A 21,458-nucleotide genomic window follows, 5' to 3' on the forward strand; every position below is an offset into this window, starting at 1 on the left:
AAAGAAAGGCAATTGAAAAAATACACAATTCATTATTTTGCTTTGGTAGCTGATAGGTAATTAACTAATTAAGTGAGTAATTTACCCATTTTGTTTCATTTCTCTCCTCTGAAAACTTGGTCTGAAAATACTGTAGTTGTCCAGACACCTTAAATTCTGATGTAAGAGACTTAACCACTAAGAGAAGTCAAAACTTCAGAGCAAGATTACAGGTTCTGTTTAGATTTGAAGAGCAGAAGTAGGCTGAGATTTGGCATATGGTTTTAACACAGAAGACAAATAACTTGGGAACAACTGAGAGCTGTGGCTCATGGGCATCACTGAAAATCTTAACAGACTACAACTCATGAAGTTTTACTCTAATTAACCACCACTACAGAACCTCAAACTAAAAAATTACTCTCAGAGTCCTGGAGTAAGTGTTAAGAATGAAGTCAACCTCAGGTAATCCATAGCGATCTCTTCCCTTAGGAGTCAAACCATTTATGAATCCACACTGTGATAACCAAGATTACACAGTCCTAATTCATTTTAATTAATTATAGTACTGGATAAAAATTGTTTGAGCTGAATAAATACCCTCAAATTTATTCGGTCCTTGAAGATAGATATCCTGAGGGTTTCCAAGAAAGAGAAATGACTTTCCCAAGTGGTGGAATGAAAGAGAAGGGGGAGAGTCTTGCACTCACCTCCCCCACACTCTTCATGGAGCTTCCAATCCAGTTGGATGTATGCTGAAAACGGTCCAAATCCCAGCGGGGTATCTTGGTAACAATGTAATCAAGGCTGGGCTCAAAGCAGGCAGAGGTTTTTCCTGTCACAAAGTTCTTGATTTCTGGCAAGGGAATCCCCAGGGCAATTTTGGCAGCAATGAAGGCTAATGGATACCTGCCATAGAGGAGAAGTAGAGAACAGTAGAGAAGGAAGTACTTTGCTCTTGCAAATCCCAGGAGTGGATCAAATTAAACAGATGTGAAGTGATTGTCCCTCCTCAATACAGTGGAAGGTTCCTGTGCTCAAGCACAGCATGACCCATCCAGCCTCCTGCATCAGCACACTGCAGATTCAGTTCCTTCCATCTGGGCCTTGCTTTTTTATCCACAAAGACACCACTTTCAGTGCCTATCACATCCACAGTAAGCCCACACTCACAGATATGTTTTGCTGCAAGTCTGTCATCTAAAAAGGAAACAACCGAACACCCACTGCCCAACATTATGGCTCATCTCCAGCCTGAGACAACCAGCTCTTCAACAACCACAAGAGCCTCTGAGAACTGCAAATTAGAGATTAATTTGTGTCTCTCAACACTATCTGGAAAGTGCAATTAAGAAGCCAATTTTTAAACAGGTTGCTCTGACCACCCTTATGGTGATTAGTTTATGATTAGCCAACAAAACAAAGGCAGCAAGCAGTGCCACTTGCATCAATCTGACAGACAGCTCATCAGTAACTGTGTCCTCTGGGTTCCAGAGGTGATTTGCAGCCAACATATGGATACAGTGTATGTGCTTTGTAAGGCACCTATTAGCTTCCCTCCCCACGCACCTCCTGGGAGTTTTCCCATTTGTAGTACAAGAATCAGCAGGGTGGAATAGACCTGGAGAGCTCACTAACCCCTTCCCCCATCTCCCAGTAGGACTGGCTCTCCAAGGGTCAACCCCAGCAGGTGCTGACAAGAACTGTTTTAGAAGCTTCCCATACAGAAACCTGCTCCTTACTGACCTGACCACTCCAGAGTTCTCCCTGAGCCAATTTCAGTCTTCCTTGATGAAAATTTAGCCTCCATGTTTTAACTGCATGGAGAGCAGATGCAGGAACTCTTCTTGTAGCTGTCACATATTTAAATAATACATGGATTCAAAGCATTACTGAAATTCCCTCTTTTTGTTCTGCTCCCCTCATTTTTGTTTATTCATTTGTTTTTCTTTAGCATGTGGGGTTTTTTAAATAATCTTACCCTGTCGCCTTGGAGGCCAAAGCTGAACTTCTTGAGAGCCTGGCATTAACTTCAATAATGTAGTACTCCAGGGAAGTTGGATGCAGAGCAAACTGGATATTACACTCTCCCACAATGCCCAAATGTCGGACAACTTTGATGGCACGATCCCTCAGCATCTGAAACTCCTCATTAGTGAGTGTCTGGCTTGGAGCCACTACAACAGAATCTCCTGTTTGTCATAAGGTAGAAGTGAAGGAAAATGAGAAGCAGTTCAGCAGCAGTAAATCCTGGCCTCACAGGTCACTGTCTTTGCCAACCCACTGCTAGAAATCAGGTGGGTTTAGCTTAAAAATATCAGTTTCACACCCTAGCTGGCTTTATCCAAGACCAGAAGAGTGTTTCTAGAGCTCACTTCATCAACAACAAAACTGTGTCAATAATAGCAGGCAGAAGGACACTGCATAAAAAAAGTTAATGAGCCATTTCTAGTGAGCCACCATGTGCCCGAGCCTACCTGTGTGGACTCCCATAGCATCAATGTTTTCCATATTGCAGACAGCAATACAGTTATCAGCAGCATCTCTCACAATTTCATATTCTATCTCCTTCCAGCCAACGACTGACTTTTCCACCAGAATTTGGTTAGTCATTGCAAATGCCTGAGAATAGTTCAAGGAAAATAAACAGTAAAAAAACCCAACCAAACAAAAAAACCCCACCAACAAAGCAAAACAAACAACAACAAAACAAACAAACAAAAAGCTCTCCCCCACCAAAACCCTTATTAGAACATATTCTATATTTAAGACTTCTATGACTTATCTCCAGACACCCCAGACCAACCAGAAATTTGAAAGATGTAAAGTTCATACCATTGATAACAAGCACTTTATATTTCTTTGTTTGGTTTTTTTTTTAATTGCTTCAGCTTCATTTGAAAGGCACAGAAAATAGTTATGTGATATGATGGGGAAAAAAAAGGTGGGGCATGTGTGCTTGCAGTGGCATATAAATAACAAATAGGAATATAAAAACATCTAATGTTTCAATCATGCAACAGACACAAGCTTTTATGTGGGCAGCCCCAGGGACTTCAATAGGAGAACACTGCAGAAATGACAGAGTAATGGGGAGTGTGGGTGCCAGCAAACACTACACAGTTAATAGCACTAATAATGCTGCTTATCACTGGCACACTAACCAGAGGCAAGAGTTGTGATTTATTCTTAAACTAATCTTGAAAGCACTCCTCAGTGCATGAGTCAAAAATGAATAATACAGTTTGTTGGTAAATGAGCATAATCTAAGTGAATAAATGGCCTTAATATTAGCAGATAGAAAATATTAATCAATTTGTATTTAAAATCCTAAAAAGTAATGGGCACACTGTCAATCCATCCTTTAGCACAGCTTCTTGTTTTAATGCTGCCCATTAATTGGGTCTTCAGTCTGGTCCCCTCTGTCATTAAATCAAGCAGTAATTCAAATGTTGCCCTTAGCTCAGTTGCCAAAATCACACATAACAAAAAGAAAAGTAGTTTGAGGAATGGCATTCCACACCCAGCCTAAGCAGGCACTGAATTTGTGGTGATGTAGCAGGAACACTCAACCACACCTGTAAAACAATCCTCACTGCTTCTGTGTCTGTCTTTTCCCACTCAATGAGCAGGCTCGGGAGACATGAACTAAAGGCCAGGTTACCTGAACTAGCTGTGTTCAGTTATCTGAACTATAAACAATTCAGAACCCAGTGCCTGAAAAGCCAGTTCATTGAATTACTACAGATCATCTTCATAATGGAAAAGAACAGAGTTTCTGCTGGGTTGTGAAAATGAGCATCCAAATTTAATTCAACAAAAGTCAAATTGGTTTTCACTGCAAATTTTGAAATATTGGTACTGAACTGGAAGGAGTTGTTCACTCTCTGAGGGACAAGAGGTCTTGCAGAGAGATCCTGATCAACTGGAGCATGAGGCTATGATTAATGGGATGACAAATAACAAATAGAAGTGCCAGATTTTGCACCTAGTATGAAGTAAGCCCTGCACAAGCATAAATGGGGAGAGGAGCAGCTGGAGAGCAGCCCTGCAGACAGGAATCTGGGGGTGCTGGTAGGCAGCAGGCTCACTTTTTTAAAAAAACACCAAGACTTGCTGACTAAAACTAGGGAGTTTCCTAATGAAAAACTGTTTTTATATAAACCTTTTAGACAGCTGCACTCCCAGGGTTTTCGGGGGAATTTTTGCTTTCTCTAAACAAAGCCAGAAAAGTCATTTTTGCATCAGCAGTATTCCTTTCGAGCAACACATGAAAGATTAGGAGGCTCAGCAAACCAGGAAAAGACAAACACAATAACTTTAGAGCCCCACAGATAGATTTTTTCCTTAAAATTCTGCAGTTTTGTCAAGGAAAAAAGCTTTTGATTTGTTTTCCCCAATTATCTGTTTACTTTTCACAGCAAATTTTTAAACAACAATCTCGGATTTCCTACAGAAAAAGAGCTGTCCTCATAGCCAGAGATGGCCAGTAGATGTCAAATTATGAAGTGTCATCCTGTTAAATCTCTACACGAGCTTTTAACCTAGCAAAAATACCATATTTAGACAGAAATACAGCAGACCCAAGGCTCCCAGCTCTCCTGTCCCTGAGACTACATTATCACTCAGCATTTCAAATGTTTCACCTTCCTTGACCTCATTCATGTGCCATTTACTCATGAAAGTCGGTGAATATAGGCCAGTATGTTTCATTTCAGACCAAAACTGCTGAAAAAACTTGCTCAAATTATGATTGTTTGTTGTGAATTTAACAGATCTGTCATTTAGCCATTTTCATTACCCAACTCGATGAGCATTAGGAAAAGCAGGCAGCAGATTATGAAAAGCACAATCAGGGCAAGATTTTACAAGTAAGGTGAAAGGTAGGGTACGTACAGTTCCAGTGCCTGTGACTATTAGAAGAGTACCTAAGAAAATCAGATGTTCAGTTCTATTCCCAGAGCTTGCAATTCCAGACATACCTTTGTACCAAGGTCCAGCAAACTTTCCTTATCAGGACATATGCCTGACCCCAGACCACCAAGGGCATAGGCAGAACGTATCATGACTGGGAAGCAAATGTTTTCAGCTGCCTTCAGAGCCTCTTCAACCTTAAAGGAAAGGGGAATACGTTTCAGAGAGAGATAAAAATTCAAATGAATAAAGTCTTCAACTCTGGTTACACGGTTACCTGGAAATCCCATCAGTAACACACTAAACTGTCCGAAGGTAAAAAGAAAATAATAAAAGTTGGCTTTGCAATATTACTTTGTTCTGCCAAGCAGCAGAAAACTGCACCCCAGGAGGTAACTTCTGTCTTTAGCTATGTGTGGAATTCCTTGCTGACTTTCCATGGACATTTCCACTTTCCTTACCAGGTCTGTCTCCAGAGACTTTAGCATGAAATAATCCCTCCGACAGACATCCTGGTTTAAGACCTGTTTGGTTTTCTCCAAACTCCAATGGACTCTCCATGAATCAATTTTTTACTTTCATACTCCCATCCTCAAAAAATATTTCAATACTGCTGATTTTGAGGACCTAAACACTGAAGTCTAAACAGCTTGTGCAAGATTTAAAAAAAAAAAAAGTACCTCCAACATCTTACAGACTTTTGTTCTGCAGCACAGGAGTCACTCCAACCAAATTTACTTTTCTTGTCAATGAGTAAATTAGCTTAGGCTTTTCAAGTGCTTAATTGCACTTTCACTCATTTTAAATCAGTGACCCACCAGCAATTCCTGATGAGTGATGATGCAGGCATACACACTACAGTATCCACAGCTGCATTCAGCTTTCACTCAACAAAACCAAAAATACTTTTACTAACTCAAATAGGTAACAGTAATAGTAATCACATCTTCAAAATTATCTGATTTACCGATTCCACTGCAAAGCTAGGAGCAATCTTTTCATTTAGCTCAGTCAGTTTATCAGAAAAGAGCTTTCTATCCTCTGTAGCCATGATGGATTCAACTGATGTACCTAGAACCTTCACACCATACTGCTGCAGGACTCCTTGCTTGAAGAGTTTCACTCCTGCAGAGTAAACAAAGACACAGTTTTGAGGATTGATAGTAGATGAAGAATAATAAACTTATTAGAATCACAGAATGGAAGGGACCTTAAAGATCATCTCATTTCACTCCCTTGCCATGGGCACCTTTCACTAGACCAGGTTGCTCCAAGTCCCGTCCAACCTGGCCTGGAACACTTCCAAGGATGGGGCATCCACAACTCATCTGGGCAACCTGTTCCAGTGCCTCACCACCCTCACAGTAAAGAATCCAGAAAGCTTAGAAAACTTAGACAGAAGAAAGTATTCAAAAGATATCTGACTAGCTGACAACTTGTCTGGCCTCATCAACAGCTAATTTTATTATTCTTTTTCAGTATTAGACCTCAGAACCATACCATGAAATTTTCTGTCCTCGAATCAGTGAGGGATATTAGTATATTAGTACAGTTACTGCTTGGCCATCATCTGCAACACAGAGCAGAGCTGCACAGACGAGTACCGGTCCAAGAAGTTAAATTAAGGTAAATTTTCCTTTTGAGCTCTGCTTCAAGTTGGTCTGAATATCCCAAATCCAACTACAATAACTAAGAATTAAGCTGAAAACCAGGACATATTAATTATCAAACCCAGCAATTAGATGTTATGTTCACAGCTTAGCAGTGACTCACTCTCCCCAGGTCTCTGCCTGTATCTCTCAGTAACCCAGGCAATGTATGAGGCGTGTGGGTCTTGCATGCCTGCACAAATAAACTCTGCTGAACATGTGGCAGGATCATAGAATCATTAAGGTTGGGAAAGACCTCTAAGATCATCAAATCCAACCTTTAACCCAGCACCACCACGTTCACCACTAAACCATGTCCCCAGGTGCCACATCCACATGCCTTTTGAACACTTCCAGCCTGTTCCAATGCCTGACCACCCTTTCAGTGAAGAAATTTTTCCTGATATCCAACCTAAACCTCCCCTGGTGCGACTGGAAGCCATTTCTTCTGGTCCTGTCCTTTATTACTTTACTTGTTATTTGGCAAAAATTATGAGTCTGCCTGCAAGGAGTGCCAAGGCACCTGTATCACACTCACCACAGTTGAGAGCAGTCTGGCCACCCATGCCCAGAATTATTCCATCGGGACGCTCAGCCTTGATGACCTCTATGACAAACTGTGGAGTGATGGGGAGGAAGTAGACAGCATCAGCCTGCTTTAAGCCAGTCTCATTGGTCTGCACTGAAGCAATATTGGGATTCATGAGGACAATTTTCACATTTTCTTCCTGAAAAATTAAAATTTGCATTAAAAATAGGCATAAAAAAGCTGACAGCAGCAGCGAGAGATGGGGTTCAACAAGCAGTTTAGCAACAGCAGAATTAAAAAAGTCTCATCCCTTATGTCCTGTCCCATAAGAGATTTCTGGTCTCTCACACGAGGCTGAACTAATGCCAATTCTTTACTTTTGTGCCTCTGCCTCTTTGTGAATCTTGAGGGAATGGACATTCCCAACCACTTCAGAAATTCGGTCAAAATTGTTTACCACATTTAGGACTTACACAAAGGAGACAGGAACAAAGTCCAGCATAATCACATCTGTCTTCTGTTGGAAGTCAGATTAAAAATGCCAAAGCAAAAAATTTAATTCTAAAGGCAATCTTTTCTTGGCAAGCAGTAGGTCTTTGTTCATGGGTAACCAGGTAGTTCTCAGATTTTTTTGCACCAACTAGTAACAGTAACAAAAATACATTTTTTGCTTTGACTTTCCATAAAGATGCTTTAATTTTCCTGGTGTTATGACTTTAAAAATCTTGTCCTGTAACTTTTTTATTTGATATTGCGCATATTAAAAGACAAGCTCTGCCTCTATATGCAAGACAAAGGTTAGTGAAAACTTTACTCTGTTTTTTCTCTGTCACAGATAAGAAACTGAGATAGAGTGATAATAAAGAGTATCTGTTTCCTGCTATACCAGTGGGACTTTTGCCACTCTTTTGGCTACAGACAGAAGTTCACTACAGTTTGCTCATTAACAGAAAAATCTGAGTCGGAGCTGGGCAGATCAACTCTCCTCCCTCTTGAAATATTAGCACGTAACGAGGAAGTCAACCAAGTTTTGCTAATAATGATGAGTGTGGCCAAGCTTAAAAAATCCATGTCAACCACAAGCAGATACAGAACAATGATTTACTGCTTTGTTGAAAAGGTGGACTGGAAAGTGCAAAGACCTCATTTTTTTAAGGGAACTCATTCTAATTTTTATCAACTTCTTGTAAGGCAATAAACTTCTACAAACAAACACATCATTTGCAAACAATGCTAATTATAGATGAAAAATACATTTCAAGAGAAACATTTGCTATATAGAAGTTGTGGAGGTTAAGAAACAATGATGATTTCCATTAAAAACAGGAACAGTGACAACATTTTTAAAAGAGTAGAAAGAAACAGGAACAAGGTCAGTAGATTAAGTCAGCCATCCCTTGAGCAAATGCTATTGGAAGTGTTGCTGGGACCAGTATAGAAATTGCTGTCTTCCCCCACCACACAGTAAGCATGAAAATGCCATAGGACTTTTCTGTGTTTGTTCAAAATTTGTGATTGTTTGTCTCATTGGTTTGGGGGAACAAAGGAATAGCTCACCTGGGGGTGGGATTCTCACTCAGAGCTCTGAGTGCTCAGTTCAGGTGTTGGATGACATTTCTTCTCCTTTCTTTGCTAACTTAAAATACTGCCTTAAAGACTGGCTGCAAATTCCTGCTGACCTTTTTCTCCTGTGAAAAATTGGATTTGTTTTCACTGAAGCACTTTCCTTGGAAATGTGTGGAACAGGGAAGGGAAAGAAGATATAAAATCCTTACGGAAAATATTTCAGATTTAGACAAATGATCCTAAACTGCGTAGTATTCATGGCAGTGGTGGGGGGAAAAGATATCACATCCTCTAGCCCAATTGTTTGGGATGTTGGATTTTACTGCACCTATAGTTTGCCCTTGCAACCCTTTCCTTCAAATTTCACCTTTTTACTTCTGCTCTGGAACTGTCACACCTCTACAAGCTCTCCTCCTTCTTCACAAGAGGTTAGACATGAACTAGGGGGCCCAGGTAACTCTTACATTACCAGCAGTAACCCCCTCACAGTACACTTCACCCTTCCACACCTTCTCCTAGCATGAGCTTTTGCCCTAGTATCCTTTCTAGGACCTATTCTGGAAACAAAACTTGACATATATGACCTTTAAAAAGTTCATCCTATTCAAAATAAATACCATTTAGAAAACTGGCCTTGATAAGGGATTCAAAATCTTTTGCATTGCAGCAGTCAATCACTTTATACTATAAAAGTCCAGTCCCCTCTCATGCAGTCAGGCTCTTCTGACATAACCCTTCTTGGGGTGTATGTGTGGAGATGCCTCCCTTGGCTGGGGACACCCTCCAAGGATACTCCTTGAGGTAGAGAGAAGGAGATCTCCCATGAGTGAGTTACATCAAATCTTTACTTAATAATCATTTCTTTTTGCTAGCTTTAATATAACTGCTTCAATAATTGCTTTGTTACAGTGTACCATACTACTTTATGCTATATTATACTCTACCAGTAGATTTTTAGTGTTTATTTTGTGGAGTAAATAATTCTGATTAAGATCTTTCATCTGTTCACCTGTTAGTTTGTCATAATAAATAATTCATTTATATAAATATTTCTGTTTTACCATCATTAAAATCTGTGGGACAAAGTGGTTTAATCATACCTCTCTACATGCCCTTTAAATTTAAACCGTTAACACAGTCCAAGGCTAAGACAGGATTCAGCTGCATCTAAACCCTTCTCCAAGAAGGAGTTTAGAAAGAAAGGGAGTCCTTTCTGCACCTCGGGACTCAATGGCAGGGCTTTTTAATAAATTTTGTCTAAGCTTTCCACTCTCCCATGACAACCATGCCATGTGCTGACACGCCCCGGAAGTTCCCGTAATTCCAGCTCAGGTGTAGCTGAGCATATCCCTCCTTTTCATCCCCATTTACTTTGAGAAGCCTGGAGTGACCAGGCACACATCACAAATAACAAACTGCTCAAAGACTGCAATGGAAACCTCGAGAACATCTCTCTTTGGTAGATAATTCTGAGTGGTTAACTCATTTCACTCATACAACAAGTTCACCAACAAAAAATGGCTAAATTTCCCTACAGTCATTTATCCTCATCAGCTTCCCTGCCCCACTGATGCCATAGTTGGAAGATCAGTTCAGCTGCAAGAAAGGAAAATAGGTTACATGAGGTTAGTATTTTCAGAGTATCTCCTCACCTTCATGGCTTTTACAGCCTGGGATCCAGAGTAATCAAATTCCCCTGCCTGACCAATTGACAGACCCCCGGATCCTAGAATGAGAACTTTGGAGACCTACAGGGTCAAAACAGCATGAAAAAAAATCAGTCCTATCATAGTGGATGTTGAAATGAACAGAGAGACTGTGCAGCAATGAACAGTTTCAAATTACAGAACATAAGTTCTCAAAAGAGAAGAAAAGCCACTTTCAAAACCACTGCGCTTTTACTTCTAAGAGTATTTCTACTGGACTTCTCTCCTATATCTCTTGTCAGAGAAACACATGATCCATGCACTGGGCATACAATAAACATGTTAATTGTATCATGTGCTTATAGATAACCATGCCTCACTTTGGCTGCCCACAAAGTCCAGCTGCCTTCTAAGATAGTGAAACTGTATGAAATTCAGCCCACGCTTGGAATTTCAGATTTATTTGCTTAGCAACCAAGCATCAACATTCTACTGCAGGCACAAAATCTCATGGCCAGATTATCCCAGGGCACCTCATTATACTGCTGTGAGAGTACCTTTCTTGGGAGAACTGCAAAGAAAAATCCATGAAACATCAGAACTTAAAACTTTCTCAAAGAAAAGGGACTTAATAACACAAGAGAGGCCTGATGACTGTGAGACAAGCAGCTGTAAGGACTTTTATAAGGGAAGCCTCCTCAGACTTCCATGACCAGTTTTCTGTGCCATTTTGTGCTGTGGGTACAGTAGGAATTAAGTAGGTCCCAGCCTCACTGACAGGCATGATAAACAAGTATCTGTATACTGACCTCTACTCTGGAAGCAGTCACTCCATTCCTGGGCAGAACTGAGGAAATGGTACTGCCTTTCCCACTCTTAACCAGGGAAATAAAAGAATCAAAAAGGAACTAGAAAAAATAAACACACGTTTATGGAAAAATAACCACCAAAGTGGAACTAAATAAATACCAAGCAAAGAAGGAAAAAACAGGTCATTTGGGAGCTCGAGCAATCAGCTCTGCTCTGCTGCCTTCAGCAGGTAGATTTACACCATCTGAGAAGACAAAATAGTTATTTGAAATTTTTTAACAACTTTGACATCTCTGACAAAGCTGCATTCAAGAAAGGGAGGTCATAATCAGGAAGAAAACACACATCAATCATGCCTGTGTGCTTTGCTTCTATGTGGCTGGCAGTGCAACAAGTGAACGTGCATTAAAAGCTAAAACACAGAAGAGCATACACTAGACTAGCTCAGGGAACCATCTAGAACAGCACTTGCTACAGAGCAGGGACCTGAACAGGGATATCTAAACATCAGTGGTGCTAAATCAGTGTTGTCCTTCCAGAGGAGGTCCCAGAGCAGCTGTCAGAAGTGTTTTCCAGCCAGGACAGGCAAGGCAAGGCAGGTAGCTATACACAGTGGGACAGGCTTCCCACCTGACCCCACACTTGCAGAGCTTTTGCCACACAGTCCCTGGGAATTATCCATGGAAGGAGTATGGATGGGTCCTGCAAGCCTATCAGGATAGGCATTATGTTATCAAACCCATCCCAGCAGTGGGAGTGCACAGACTTGGAAAAGACACACAGCTGAGAGTTGTTTTGAGTTCTCTGAGATTCACCAGTCAATCAGATTGCTACAAAACTTCTTGATATCAAGAGATTTATTTGCAGGTTTAATCAACATCATCAAATTAAGATTTAAATAAGCACTTCTATGTATTCTTCCATCTTCCTCTCTCAGGAAATGCTAAATAGCTTATTTATGTTCAGACATGCCTCCTCTGCTTTCCACATCCCCTGATGCTGCTTAGTCATACTCCGTGACTACACAACCAGTTGTTACAGACTTTGTGTGAAGTCACAGATTGGGGATTAAAATTTCATTTCACTTAGGAGAACCAGAGTGAGGAAGTATGCATCCATTTACATAACTCTACAGTAATTATAAAATTTGAAAGTGGAACTAAAATGTATTAGAAAGTTAATGATTTTATTACAAAGCATCTGGCTAGTATTTTTTCTGTTAAGATAAAATGCTATTCCTTTTGCAATCTCTTTTGCAAGAGATTTGAGCCTGATCCTGTAGAGGCTTAAGCACTTCAGTAACTTCCAACACAGAGATAATCCCACCAGGACTCGATGCATACACATAATATGAATGGAATCGTTGATCCAAGGCACACAGAAGTCAATAGACATCTTGCTGCTGATTGTAATTAGCTGCACATCAAGCTAAGCAGACACAAGCCTATGCATGATTGGGCCCTCTGTTAGGATCCCGACATTTCCAAAACCAAGATGTAGGACCATCACCAACATAAAGACTCCTCACCGCAGCTGATACATATCTGCACTCCTCAGACCATCTGAAAGCAAGCCCAGATCAGTCCTCATACATTACCTCTGTGTCCCTTGGCCCAGGATTTGCATCTGGATAGAACTGTGCTGTGAAAATTGGTCTGGTCTCATGCATAATTCCCTGCAGGAATAAAAGTGATTCTCTTAGACCCCTCCTGACAAGCAAACACACCAACAGAAAGCCACATCTTATCTCTGCAAGCACTGAAGGCCAAAGGACTGGTATGTTTCCAGGGGCTGTCAAATTTACACCCCTTTTATTCACAATCTTCAAGCCATGTCTCATCCAATGAGCCCCTGAGCCTCTTGCTCTGCTGCTAAGGCTCAGCTGTGCATGGACAAGGGCCACAGGGGAGATATCACTGTCACTGCAACAGCAAATACTGCTAATCTGGAAGAATTTAACAGAGCAGATACACTGGTCTGCCTCCAGAGTCAATCCTGGACTAGGCAGAGACGAAAAGCTGGCAAGAAAAGATCACCTGGAACAAGGCTGTTAAGGAATGAATGGTTTTATCATCCCAATTCGACTGGTTCTGTCACAGTAGAAATGGTTTTTGATCACAGTCTTGATTTCCATAACTCACTTTAACTGCTGATACAGGGGCTTGATCTGTGCCCTGGGTTGGGCAGAGTGATGAAGGGGGACTACTGCTGTGGACCTGAAATGAGAGGGGGCCTCATTTTCAAATGACTTAGGAAATTAGAAGATTTAGCTTCGATAAAAATTGCATCTTAATCAACTAAGGAACTTGCTTTTTGGCACAGTAGTTGTCTTTTCTTTTAGGACTACAATTAGTTTCAGGATGTAGAATGTAGATGAAATTATGGGAACTAACAGAGAGTGAACCATAAGCACACCTGTAAGAAATCAGCTTACACGCTTCGAGAAACTTGATCAATATGAGACTGTTTTGCTAAGAAGTAAATTCAGTTAAAGATTAAGTTAATAGGAAATTCTAGTTATCTTTAACCAATGATGAATATATGTGTCCTAGTAGGTACTAGAACCATTAGTTTAGGGGTCAGCTGGATCAATCTTAGGTGCTAGGAGACCTGCCAAGTGGAAAGAAGACACAACTGCTCCCCCCAGAAGAAGTTAACGCGAGATGGCGACCTTGCTCCACGAATGAACTCCAGGATGATATTTGACCCCCAAATTATGACATAATTCAAGGTTGGACTTGTGGGAAGGAGTTTCAGTGAATACTGTATTTATGCCCCAAATTTGTACTGATTCTTCGGTTCATATATGGCAAATCAATTCCCCATGAACACCCAGCTGGCATAATAAAGAGATGTCCAATCCAATGATTTCTGGTTGTTGGGTTTAGTTCTTTTGTTTCAGACCTAAACTGAGTTTGCAGTCACTGTGACAATCCTACACTTTGGGCTGGTACAGCAAACAGTGGTAAAGGCTAACCCATTGTGGGCTTTAAGGCAAGCTCCAAGTAAAGTAGATGGTCAGATTACCACATTCAGCCCTGATAACGAAGTGTAATCTGACAGCAAGCTTCCAGGAGGTGAAATAAAGCCAGAGAGTCTTTGCTCACTAGAGGCTTCTTTGTGCAGGTCTCTGGAATAAAGCATGAGCTCACCTCAGTGGTTTGGTCATTGGCGTTCACAAAGAGAGGCTTCCAGCCAGAGGAGAGGGTAGAGCTGTCAATGGCATAGCCGTGGTTCTGAGCAGTGATGACAGCCTGTCCATTCACTGCATTCAGCACGGGCTGGTTCTGGCCTCTGGAAGAAAAAAAGAATCAGAGAACAGAAGTGCCAGATGTGTCCAAATGTCACAGTTAGGAGGAGTTGGTAACTATGAGGCTATACACAGCAGTTCAAGTGTAGCTGTTCAATACTGGCAGCCATTCAGAAGATAATAAAACCTAGGAGAAACTTTGCTATCCTTCCGTTTGATGGGAATCAATTACATCAAACACTTTCAAAACACCCTCAAAAACAGTATTGCATGACATGGCAGTTTAAATTAAAGGTGAGGAGAATGGCTGGCATGAAGAAGCAATGTCACTGACACACTGGCTGCTGCTAAGGTAGTTCAGCAGCAAAGCACTGCTGCTTTGTGGCCTTTCACAATGCTGAAGTGGTCTGTCTAGGCCCTGGAAAGCAGAAGAGCTGCCACACCTGTTGGCCATCTGCATCTTGTAGGAAGTAGCTCCAGCTGCTATTCCAGTGATTAGATGCCCCATGCTAATTCCAAACAGGGGCTCTGGGCGATCACTCTCCAGAACCTAAAATGAAAAGGTTTTCAAGAGATATTGGAGTGTCTCTGTTCAGCAATATCAGCATAAACTATGCTACTTCCCTCACAGGCTTGGCAACAGCCTAGGAAGGAAAGTTTCCTCCTCTTCCCTGCTTCAGAGGGAAGCCTCAGGGCACAGCTTGGTGTCAGACTAGTCGAGGGGAATAAGCAATGACACTCCGCATTACAGCCATTTAGTGTGCAGCATTATTGCTAGTGGGAGCCCTGAATTCAATGCTATTCTTTCCTAATGTCCCAGAGGTCCTGAAAGAGCACAGTGTACTTTAAGGCACCAGTAAAGGTCTATACAGCCTTGTTGTAACTACTGGGCTGGAGACAACTCCCAGTGGACAAACACAAGGAATATTCCAGGCAGCTGAAACGACTGAACAACATTTGGCCCATAACATGCTAATATAACCAACTGTTTGGATTTCAGGCACTAGAAAAAAAGGCAAATTAACAACTGTATGGCTATTACATTGTACCTTTCTGACATTCTGAATCACCTCCTGGGCCTTCATGGGATCCCCTGGTCCCCCAGAAATTATGAGCCCATCGTAGTCCATGCTGGTGAAATCATGATCCCATGGAACTAAATGTACTTCTGCACCTCGCTAAAAAACAAACAAAAAAACAAACAAAAAACCCCACAAAAAAACCCCAAGGTAACAAGAAATGAGGGCAGGAGGGAAACAAATGAATTTGTGTCAGGAGGTTGTTCCTCTCTCATGTCCCAAAGGCTGAGTCTGGATTTCAGTGTATGTACATATGTAAAATATGTTCACTTCTACACAGTGCATGCATTCTGACTGCTAAATTAGGTCTTCACAGCTCTGTTCTGTGACATGCCAGAAATAGTCCCACCCATCAAAAATGAGACAAATATCCACACAAATTAAAATACAGAATCAGAGAAACCGTTTACATCTAGGGAATGAGAGGACACTGCCTTCAGTCTGCCTGTGTGGCTAAAGAAGCAAGCACTGCTACATCACTGTGTTACAAACAGGAAAAGATTTTCACAGAATCCTGTAGTCAAAGAAAAACTGAGGATGGAGGAACCTCAGGAGGTCTGCTCAATGCAGAGATAACTTCAACTTTAGAGCAGGTTACTTAGGGCCTGGGTCAGCTGTGTTTTTAATATCTTCAGAGATGGGCATTCCACAATTTCCCTGGGCTTGTTTCAACTATTCACCACCTTCATTGAAACTTTTTTCCCCCCTGTTTATTTTTTACAGTGTTGGGTTGACCTTCCTTGGTTGCTCTTTAGAGAAGTTGTGCCTCATCTTATGACAACTCATCTTCAAGGGGTTCTTCTCACAGCTGAGAGGCTGCTGGACAGGTTGTACTTCTTACCCCCTCAATACAGTGTATCAAGTTCAGAAAACACTTCCTAGTCCATGAAAGTCATCCTAAAAATTGTACCTGATTTTAGGAGGGCAACTGCTACTAGAATGGCTGTGTGCAGGTAGAAGGAAGGTTAGAGAGTACAGGCAAGGCCCTTGTCAAAGCAAAACGAGAGATAGGCAACATCAAGCATTGACTTACCTTAACTAGCAGACGGATAATGTTGTGCTTCAACCCACAGTCGACAGCTACAACTTTAATTGGATTCCCTCTGCCATAAACTTTGACTTCCTATAAAAAGACAGACCATGCTGTAAGTGACAGATGATGCCCTATCCCCAAAATACAGGGAAGATGGGCAGCAGAATAACTTTACACCAACATGCAGCAACTGGTACTTATCAATTTACATAGAAATCTCCAGGAACAGTGCAGACATTAGTGCTTCCTTCATTTTTCTGTGGAAGTAGAAGTTATAATGCTCTTTTTTTAATATACTGTTGATTACAGCAGTGATGCAATTCCTAAGCAATCACTTGTTTCCACAGCTAATGACGAGCTTTTTTCCTGTGTTTCACTTCATCAGCAGTGGAGTAGAAAGCCAGTTCTCACGGACTATTGCAGCCCAAGAGAAACACATCAGACACCCAAGGAGAGATTTTCAGCTGAAGTTCAGTCGTCAAGCTGATGCCAGCAGAGCAAGGCTGCTTTGCACCAGCTACAGATCCATCACAGTAAATACCACCACAACCCTCCTGTCCCAGTAAGACCAGAGCACAGCACAGTTGGAGATACCCGTGAGTGACCTTCGGTGCATCATGGCAGGATAGACCAGGCCAAGCACATCACTGAACATGGTCTGTGTTCATGTGAACCTGACAGTTTTATCTCACTACTTCTTCTCCTCCTCTTGCAGCTGCTGTTCCTTTACCCATGCCACAAAATAAATAGTCACCAGTCCCAAATCTTGACCGTGGTGCTTTTGTACACTCAGATATCCTTTGGTCACAGCCAGAATAGAAGAGAGTGAAGTCAAACCATTGTATGTTATATGCCTTGATACTGCACCATGTAGACCCACTGTCAGACAGCCACAGTTATTTATGGACAGCTGCTTTCTGAAGCTTGCTGAATTATTTTACTTGTTACATGACTGCACCAGGCTCGGATGTTATTCATCAATAACATAAGGCTGCCTTCTTCCTCCTAAAACTCTGTGTTTACCTTCAGTTATGCTCAGCTTCTGAAAGCTGATACAGATAAATGTACGTTGCCCAAAGTGACTTTTCTCTTGGGCATCACAGGAAAAAAGTTGTTTTTTTTTTTAGAAACTGCCTTTTAGTCAGCTTCCCTGGTATTCATAGTTCACAGCTGGGCCCTCTTATGAAAAGATTCTAAAATCCATGTTCAATATGGCTGGTGCAGGGTGACAAACTGAATCTTTTCATGGGAGAATTACAACCAGCCAAGGAAAGACATCCCCTCAACAGGAAACTCAAGATGAAGTTTGTTAGCAGAATATTACAACTCCTCCCTCTGTATTATCCTAACTCACTTCTTGTTTGAACATTTATCTTTGCAAAGATTGAGATGCAGAGATTTTTAGGATGCAAGAGCACAGCCTGCGTGAGGACAGCTGTCCAAAGAAGCTGCTGCCAGAAGACTGAAGATAAGGCTGAGGGGAGGAGACCACACATAAACTGTGAGGCCATAGGGGTGAAGTGTTGGGTGTGAGATGCTTCTTTAGGTGTGTGACCTTTATCTAAAGGAGACTAGTGGCACTCTCTGGATTTGTGATGTTTGTCTCCCACGAGCTGTGTCAAAAGGGGTGCTGCATGCACACACCCATCACTGCCCCGAGAAGGCCTCTTAGCAGGGTGCCCTCAAAGCATACACCTCTCCCAAGCCTGGAATGACTTTGCAAAAACCAGCACCTCCAGCCTCTGCAAAAACATCATGCCTCTGCAAAAAGGGCTCCCCACACACCCACAGGGAGGCACCAGGAGGGTTTCTCGGGGTATGTTTCGTGGGCTTCTCCCCCCCCACCATTGCCTGACAGACCAAGACACCAGCGACCCCAACAGCCAAGTTTGCCAGAGGCCTTTGACTGGTGACTATAAAACTTTTATTCTTTTCTCTCTTTCTTTCTCTCTTTTCCCTTACACATTTTCTTTTATTACAAGCAAAACAGCTAAATACATGTTTTCCTTTGCAATACCTTTATGCCTTTATTTGCTATGCTACCATAGATAATAAAAGCCAAAATGGCTACATACCTGTTTCCTTTGCAACCAACTTGTTCTAAAATAAACCATATATAAAGAGAGATAGATAGATATAATATGTAAAAACTGATAATTTCTTATCAATTTACTTTAATTCACTCCAAGGGATTTAATAATAAAACAAAAATTACTGCTGCCTGACAGGGCGGGTTTTAACAGGTGCCTGCCATCAAATGATGGGATCTTCAGAGTCATTCATATACAAGTGGATTTTGCTTCCACAGTCCATGGTAGAACTCTACCACTGCACAGGAATTATATGGGTTTTCTACCTGCTGTCCTTCAGGCTTTTGGAACGTGGGTTTCAAAAATCTCAAAAAGATTAAGGTACTCAGTTCTCACAGATACTTAGTGTCATGTGTCAGAGACCTTTAAGAAAAACCTACCCTCCTTTTTAAAAGGGGCTTTTGAAGACCCCTAAATTCGCCACAACATTCCTACTTTAAAATCCACAAAACATAATTATGAAGCAAAAATTGCCTTCAAAGGTTGTCCTTGGCTGTTCTCATGGGAGCTGTGGGGCAAAACTACTTTGAGGTACTTTGTCTCACTCTTAAAACTCTTCCCTGCCCAATTAATTAGCTATGCTTTGTTACATTTCCTTCAGCAGCAAGACTAATTTTAGGTATTGCTGTCTCCGCAACTCTTCCCCCACTTGTTGCACTCTGTGCTGCAGAGACTTAACTTGACCCCTACATCTGGCTAAGAGTATGTGTAGACAGAAACCAGACTGGGAGCTGGATCAGAGAAATGTTAAAATATATTCCCTCTAAAGCTAGAGGATTTCCCTCATCTGTTTGCTGCACAGCCTATAAAAAACTGTCCCAGTCTGAAAAGATGATGTGGGAAGGCTGCGACACAGTGGTCAGGGAGAGCAGAAACTCCTCAGCACCAGTGCTGAGAACAGAGTTCGTGGGGCTGCATGTCATGTGTGGAGAGAAGTAACCTTTTAGATTGGAATGGTTAAATACACCTTATCTGCTCTGACCCTGACAATCACATGCACCAAAAACAACCTTCCAATAAAAGTTCCTGCAGAATACTGGCAGTTTTCTACATTCCCTACCCTGGATAGGCAATGTTAGCAAGCACAGTCTCTATCACAAGCATTTAAAGAAGGTGAGGGTGAAAAAGTAATTTTAAAAAATCAATCACTCCTAGTGTACAATTGATAAGGAGATTCCTGATCCTTCTGTATCCTGATTTCCATGAAAATCACCATTTGGCAACAGATAATCATGTCCAGTAATTATTAACATTAAACAGCTTAGTTCATTTACAGCCTTATTTGTGGTGTTGTTTTTTAAACATATAAAGTGAAGATATAAACATAATGAGACCACCAAAGCACCATTAATCTTATTATATCTCCCTTTTAGAAGAGATTTTCAGCCTCTTTACAGAAATTCCTTCTCAATAATTGCAGTTTAGCATCAGCAACCTTACCTGTTTCTGAGATACTGCTCCAAATGGCCCCACCTGCACTCTGCAATCCTAGATCACAACCTCACTAAGAAATTGCCATCATTCTGTGTAGCAACAAAGCCCTGACTCAAAATACAGTGGAGGCATTGGCATGAATCAGTGAGATCCCCAAAGGTGAGATTTGCAAGGTGGCCTATGTATTCCACTGGCATTCCAGGTAACCAGTTACTACTATAAATCCAAGCCTCGATGGAGAGTGCTTCAAATTCCCCCTTGCTTGCTGACCAGTCTCTTCAGGACTGCTTTTCACTCATGCCACTAACACACCAGCTTGTCTGCAGAACAGCACACAAGCAATTTTTTACAAAGCAATTCCAGAATCTCACTGGTCTTGAAGGAGCTGCAAACACTATAAGCATGGAATTTGCAAAAGGGACTCATACACTCAGTTCTCACTTCACTCAGTGGGATTAAGCATCCAGGGCACTCTTTATCCCCAATTAAATCTCCAAAGGGGCCACAAGTTAAGACATTAGCCCTTGAATTGATACAACAATAGTTACCATTTTTAGTATGGGCCCGTTTTGCTACATCCTCGTAGTTTTTAATGTTGTTCTCAGCTTGTGGTCAAACATGGTTTGCATGCTCAGCTAACAGAGTACTCACTGCTGATCTGTGCAGATCTATGGGCAAAGCAGCTAATAGCACTACTTTTAGATCCAGGGAATTCCTAACTTGGTCTCCTTTTGAAATCTAGAAATATGTTCTGGAATCACTTCAACAAAATTATGCCCTGTTTCCTGAAATTTATTTAAGGAAAGCAACCATTCTTTTTATTAATTCTTCTTATGTCCACCATATACCAGGTCTAACTGTATCCCCAATACTTCTCAGTCCTGTCTCTACACACAATGGCTTGATCAGAGTACAATTCAGGGCACATCCAGCTCATTTTTTATTTTCAACACTGCACCTAAGGAGCCACAGGGATTCTATGAGGATGATGCTGAGATGACAGTCTGTGAAATGTCTGGAAAGGTGCATGGTTTAGAAAACATCCCCAAATCGTTTGTTCAGAAAAAATGGTTGATGCCCAGAGCAAATGAGGACCAGTTACTACCTGGAGTGTACAGCCCTGATACTACAGAAGAATTTCTCACCTTTGTAGAAACTTCTGCAATTAAGTTTTGTTTATTTGGGTCTGCAAACTCCACAGGTTGACCTTCAAATTCAATCTTCCCAAGTACTGTGCCCTGTGGAAATACACCAGAAAAAAAACAAAGAATGAGCAAAAGAGAACCTGTGAACACTGGGACAAGGTGCTGACAGGCACAGCAACTGGAACAGGTGTTTAAAGTTGGTTTCTTGGCAGCTTATAATCATTTTTAGCATCTTCAGAAGTTTATGAGCCTTCCTTGGTAGGAAAAATCTGTTTATAACTCTTCATTCAGGGGAGAGGCATTATCAGCAGTAAAATTTAATAGGCAGTCTGGC

The 21,458-nt window shown here is 41.4% G+C and overlaps 1 protein-coding gene across 10 annotated transcripts in view; it reads right to left on the minus strand.

Moving 5' to 3' along the window:
- The window catches only part of CPS1 (carbamoyl-phosphate synthase 1), a 190,819-nt gene that overhangs the window by 79,429 nt on the left and 89,932 nt on the right, over positions 1 to 21,458 (minus strand). For all 10 annotated transcript variants that reach the window (XR_007904400.1, XM_051786740.1, XM_051786736.1 and 7 more), the window contains 14 exons: positions 21,125 to 21,217; positions 16,456 to 16,545; positions 15,393 to 15,521; positions 14,787 to 14,893; positions 14,246 to 14,387; positions 12,691 to 12,768; positions 11,093 to 11,191; positions 10,290 to 10,385; positions 7,081 to 7,270; positions 5,861 to 6,018; positions 4,962 to 5,090; positions 2,457 to 2,601; positions 1,961 to 2,171; positions 690 to 888 (listed from right to left, as the gene is read on the minus strand). Coding sequence is in view for 9 of the 10 variants with exons in the window: in XM_051786740.1 (XP_051642700.1) it covers positions 690 to 888; positions 1,961 to 2,171; positions 2,457 to 2,601; positions 4,962 to 5,090; positions 5,861 to 6,018; positions 7,081 to 7,270; positions 10,290 to 10,385; positions 11,093 to 11,191; positions 12,691 to 12,768; positions 14,246 to 14,387; positions 14,787 to 14,893; positions 15,393 to 15,521; positions 16,456 to 16,545; positions 21,125 to 21,217 (1,866 nt within the window). In the remaining variant the exon portion in view is untranslated. The remainder of the gene's footprint in view (positions 1 to 689; positions 889 to 1,960; positions 2,172 to 2,456; positions 2,602 to 4,961; positions 5,091 to 5,860; positions 6,019 to 7,080; positions 7,271 to 10,289; positions 10,386 to 11,092; positions 11,192 to 12,690; positions 12,769 to 14,245; positions 14,388 to 14,786; positions 14,894 to 15,392; positions 15,522 to 16,455; positions 16,546 to 21,124; positions 21,218 to 21,458) is intronic.

The sequence above is a fragment of the Manacus candei genome, unplaced genomic scaffold, assembly GCF_025592945.1.
Source record: "Manacus candei isolate 608988 ecotype Guabito, Panama unplaced genomic scaffold, ASM2559294v1 h1tg000023l, whole genome shotgun sequence".
In the NCBI taxonomy this organism is placed as follows: Eukaryota; Metazoa; Chordata; class Aves; order Passeriformes; family Pipridae; genus Manacus; species Manacus candei.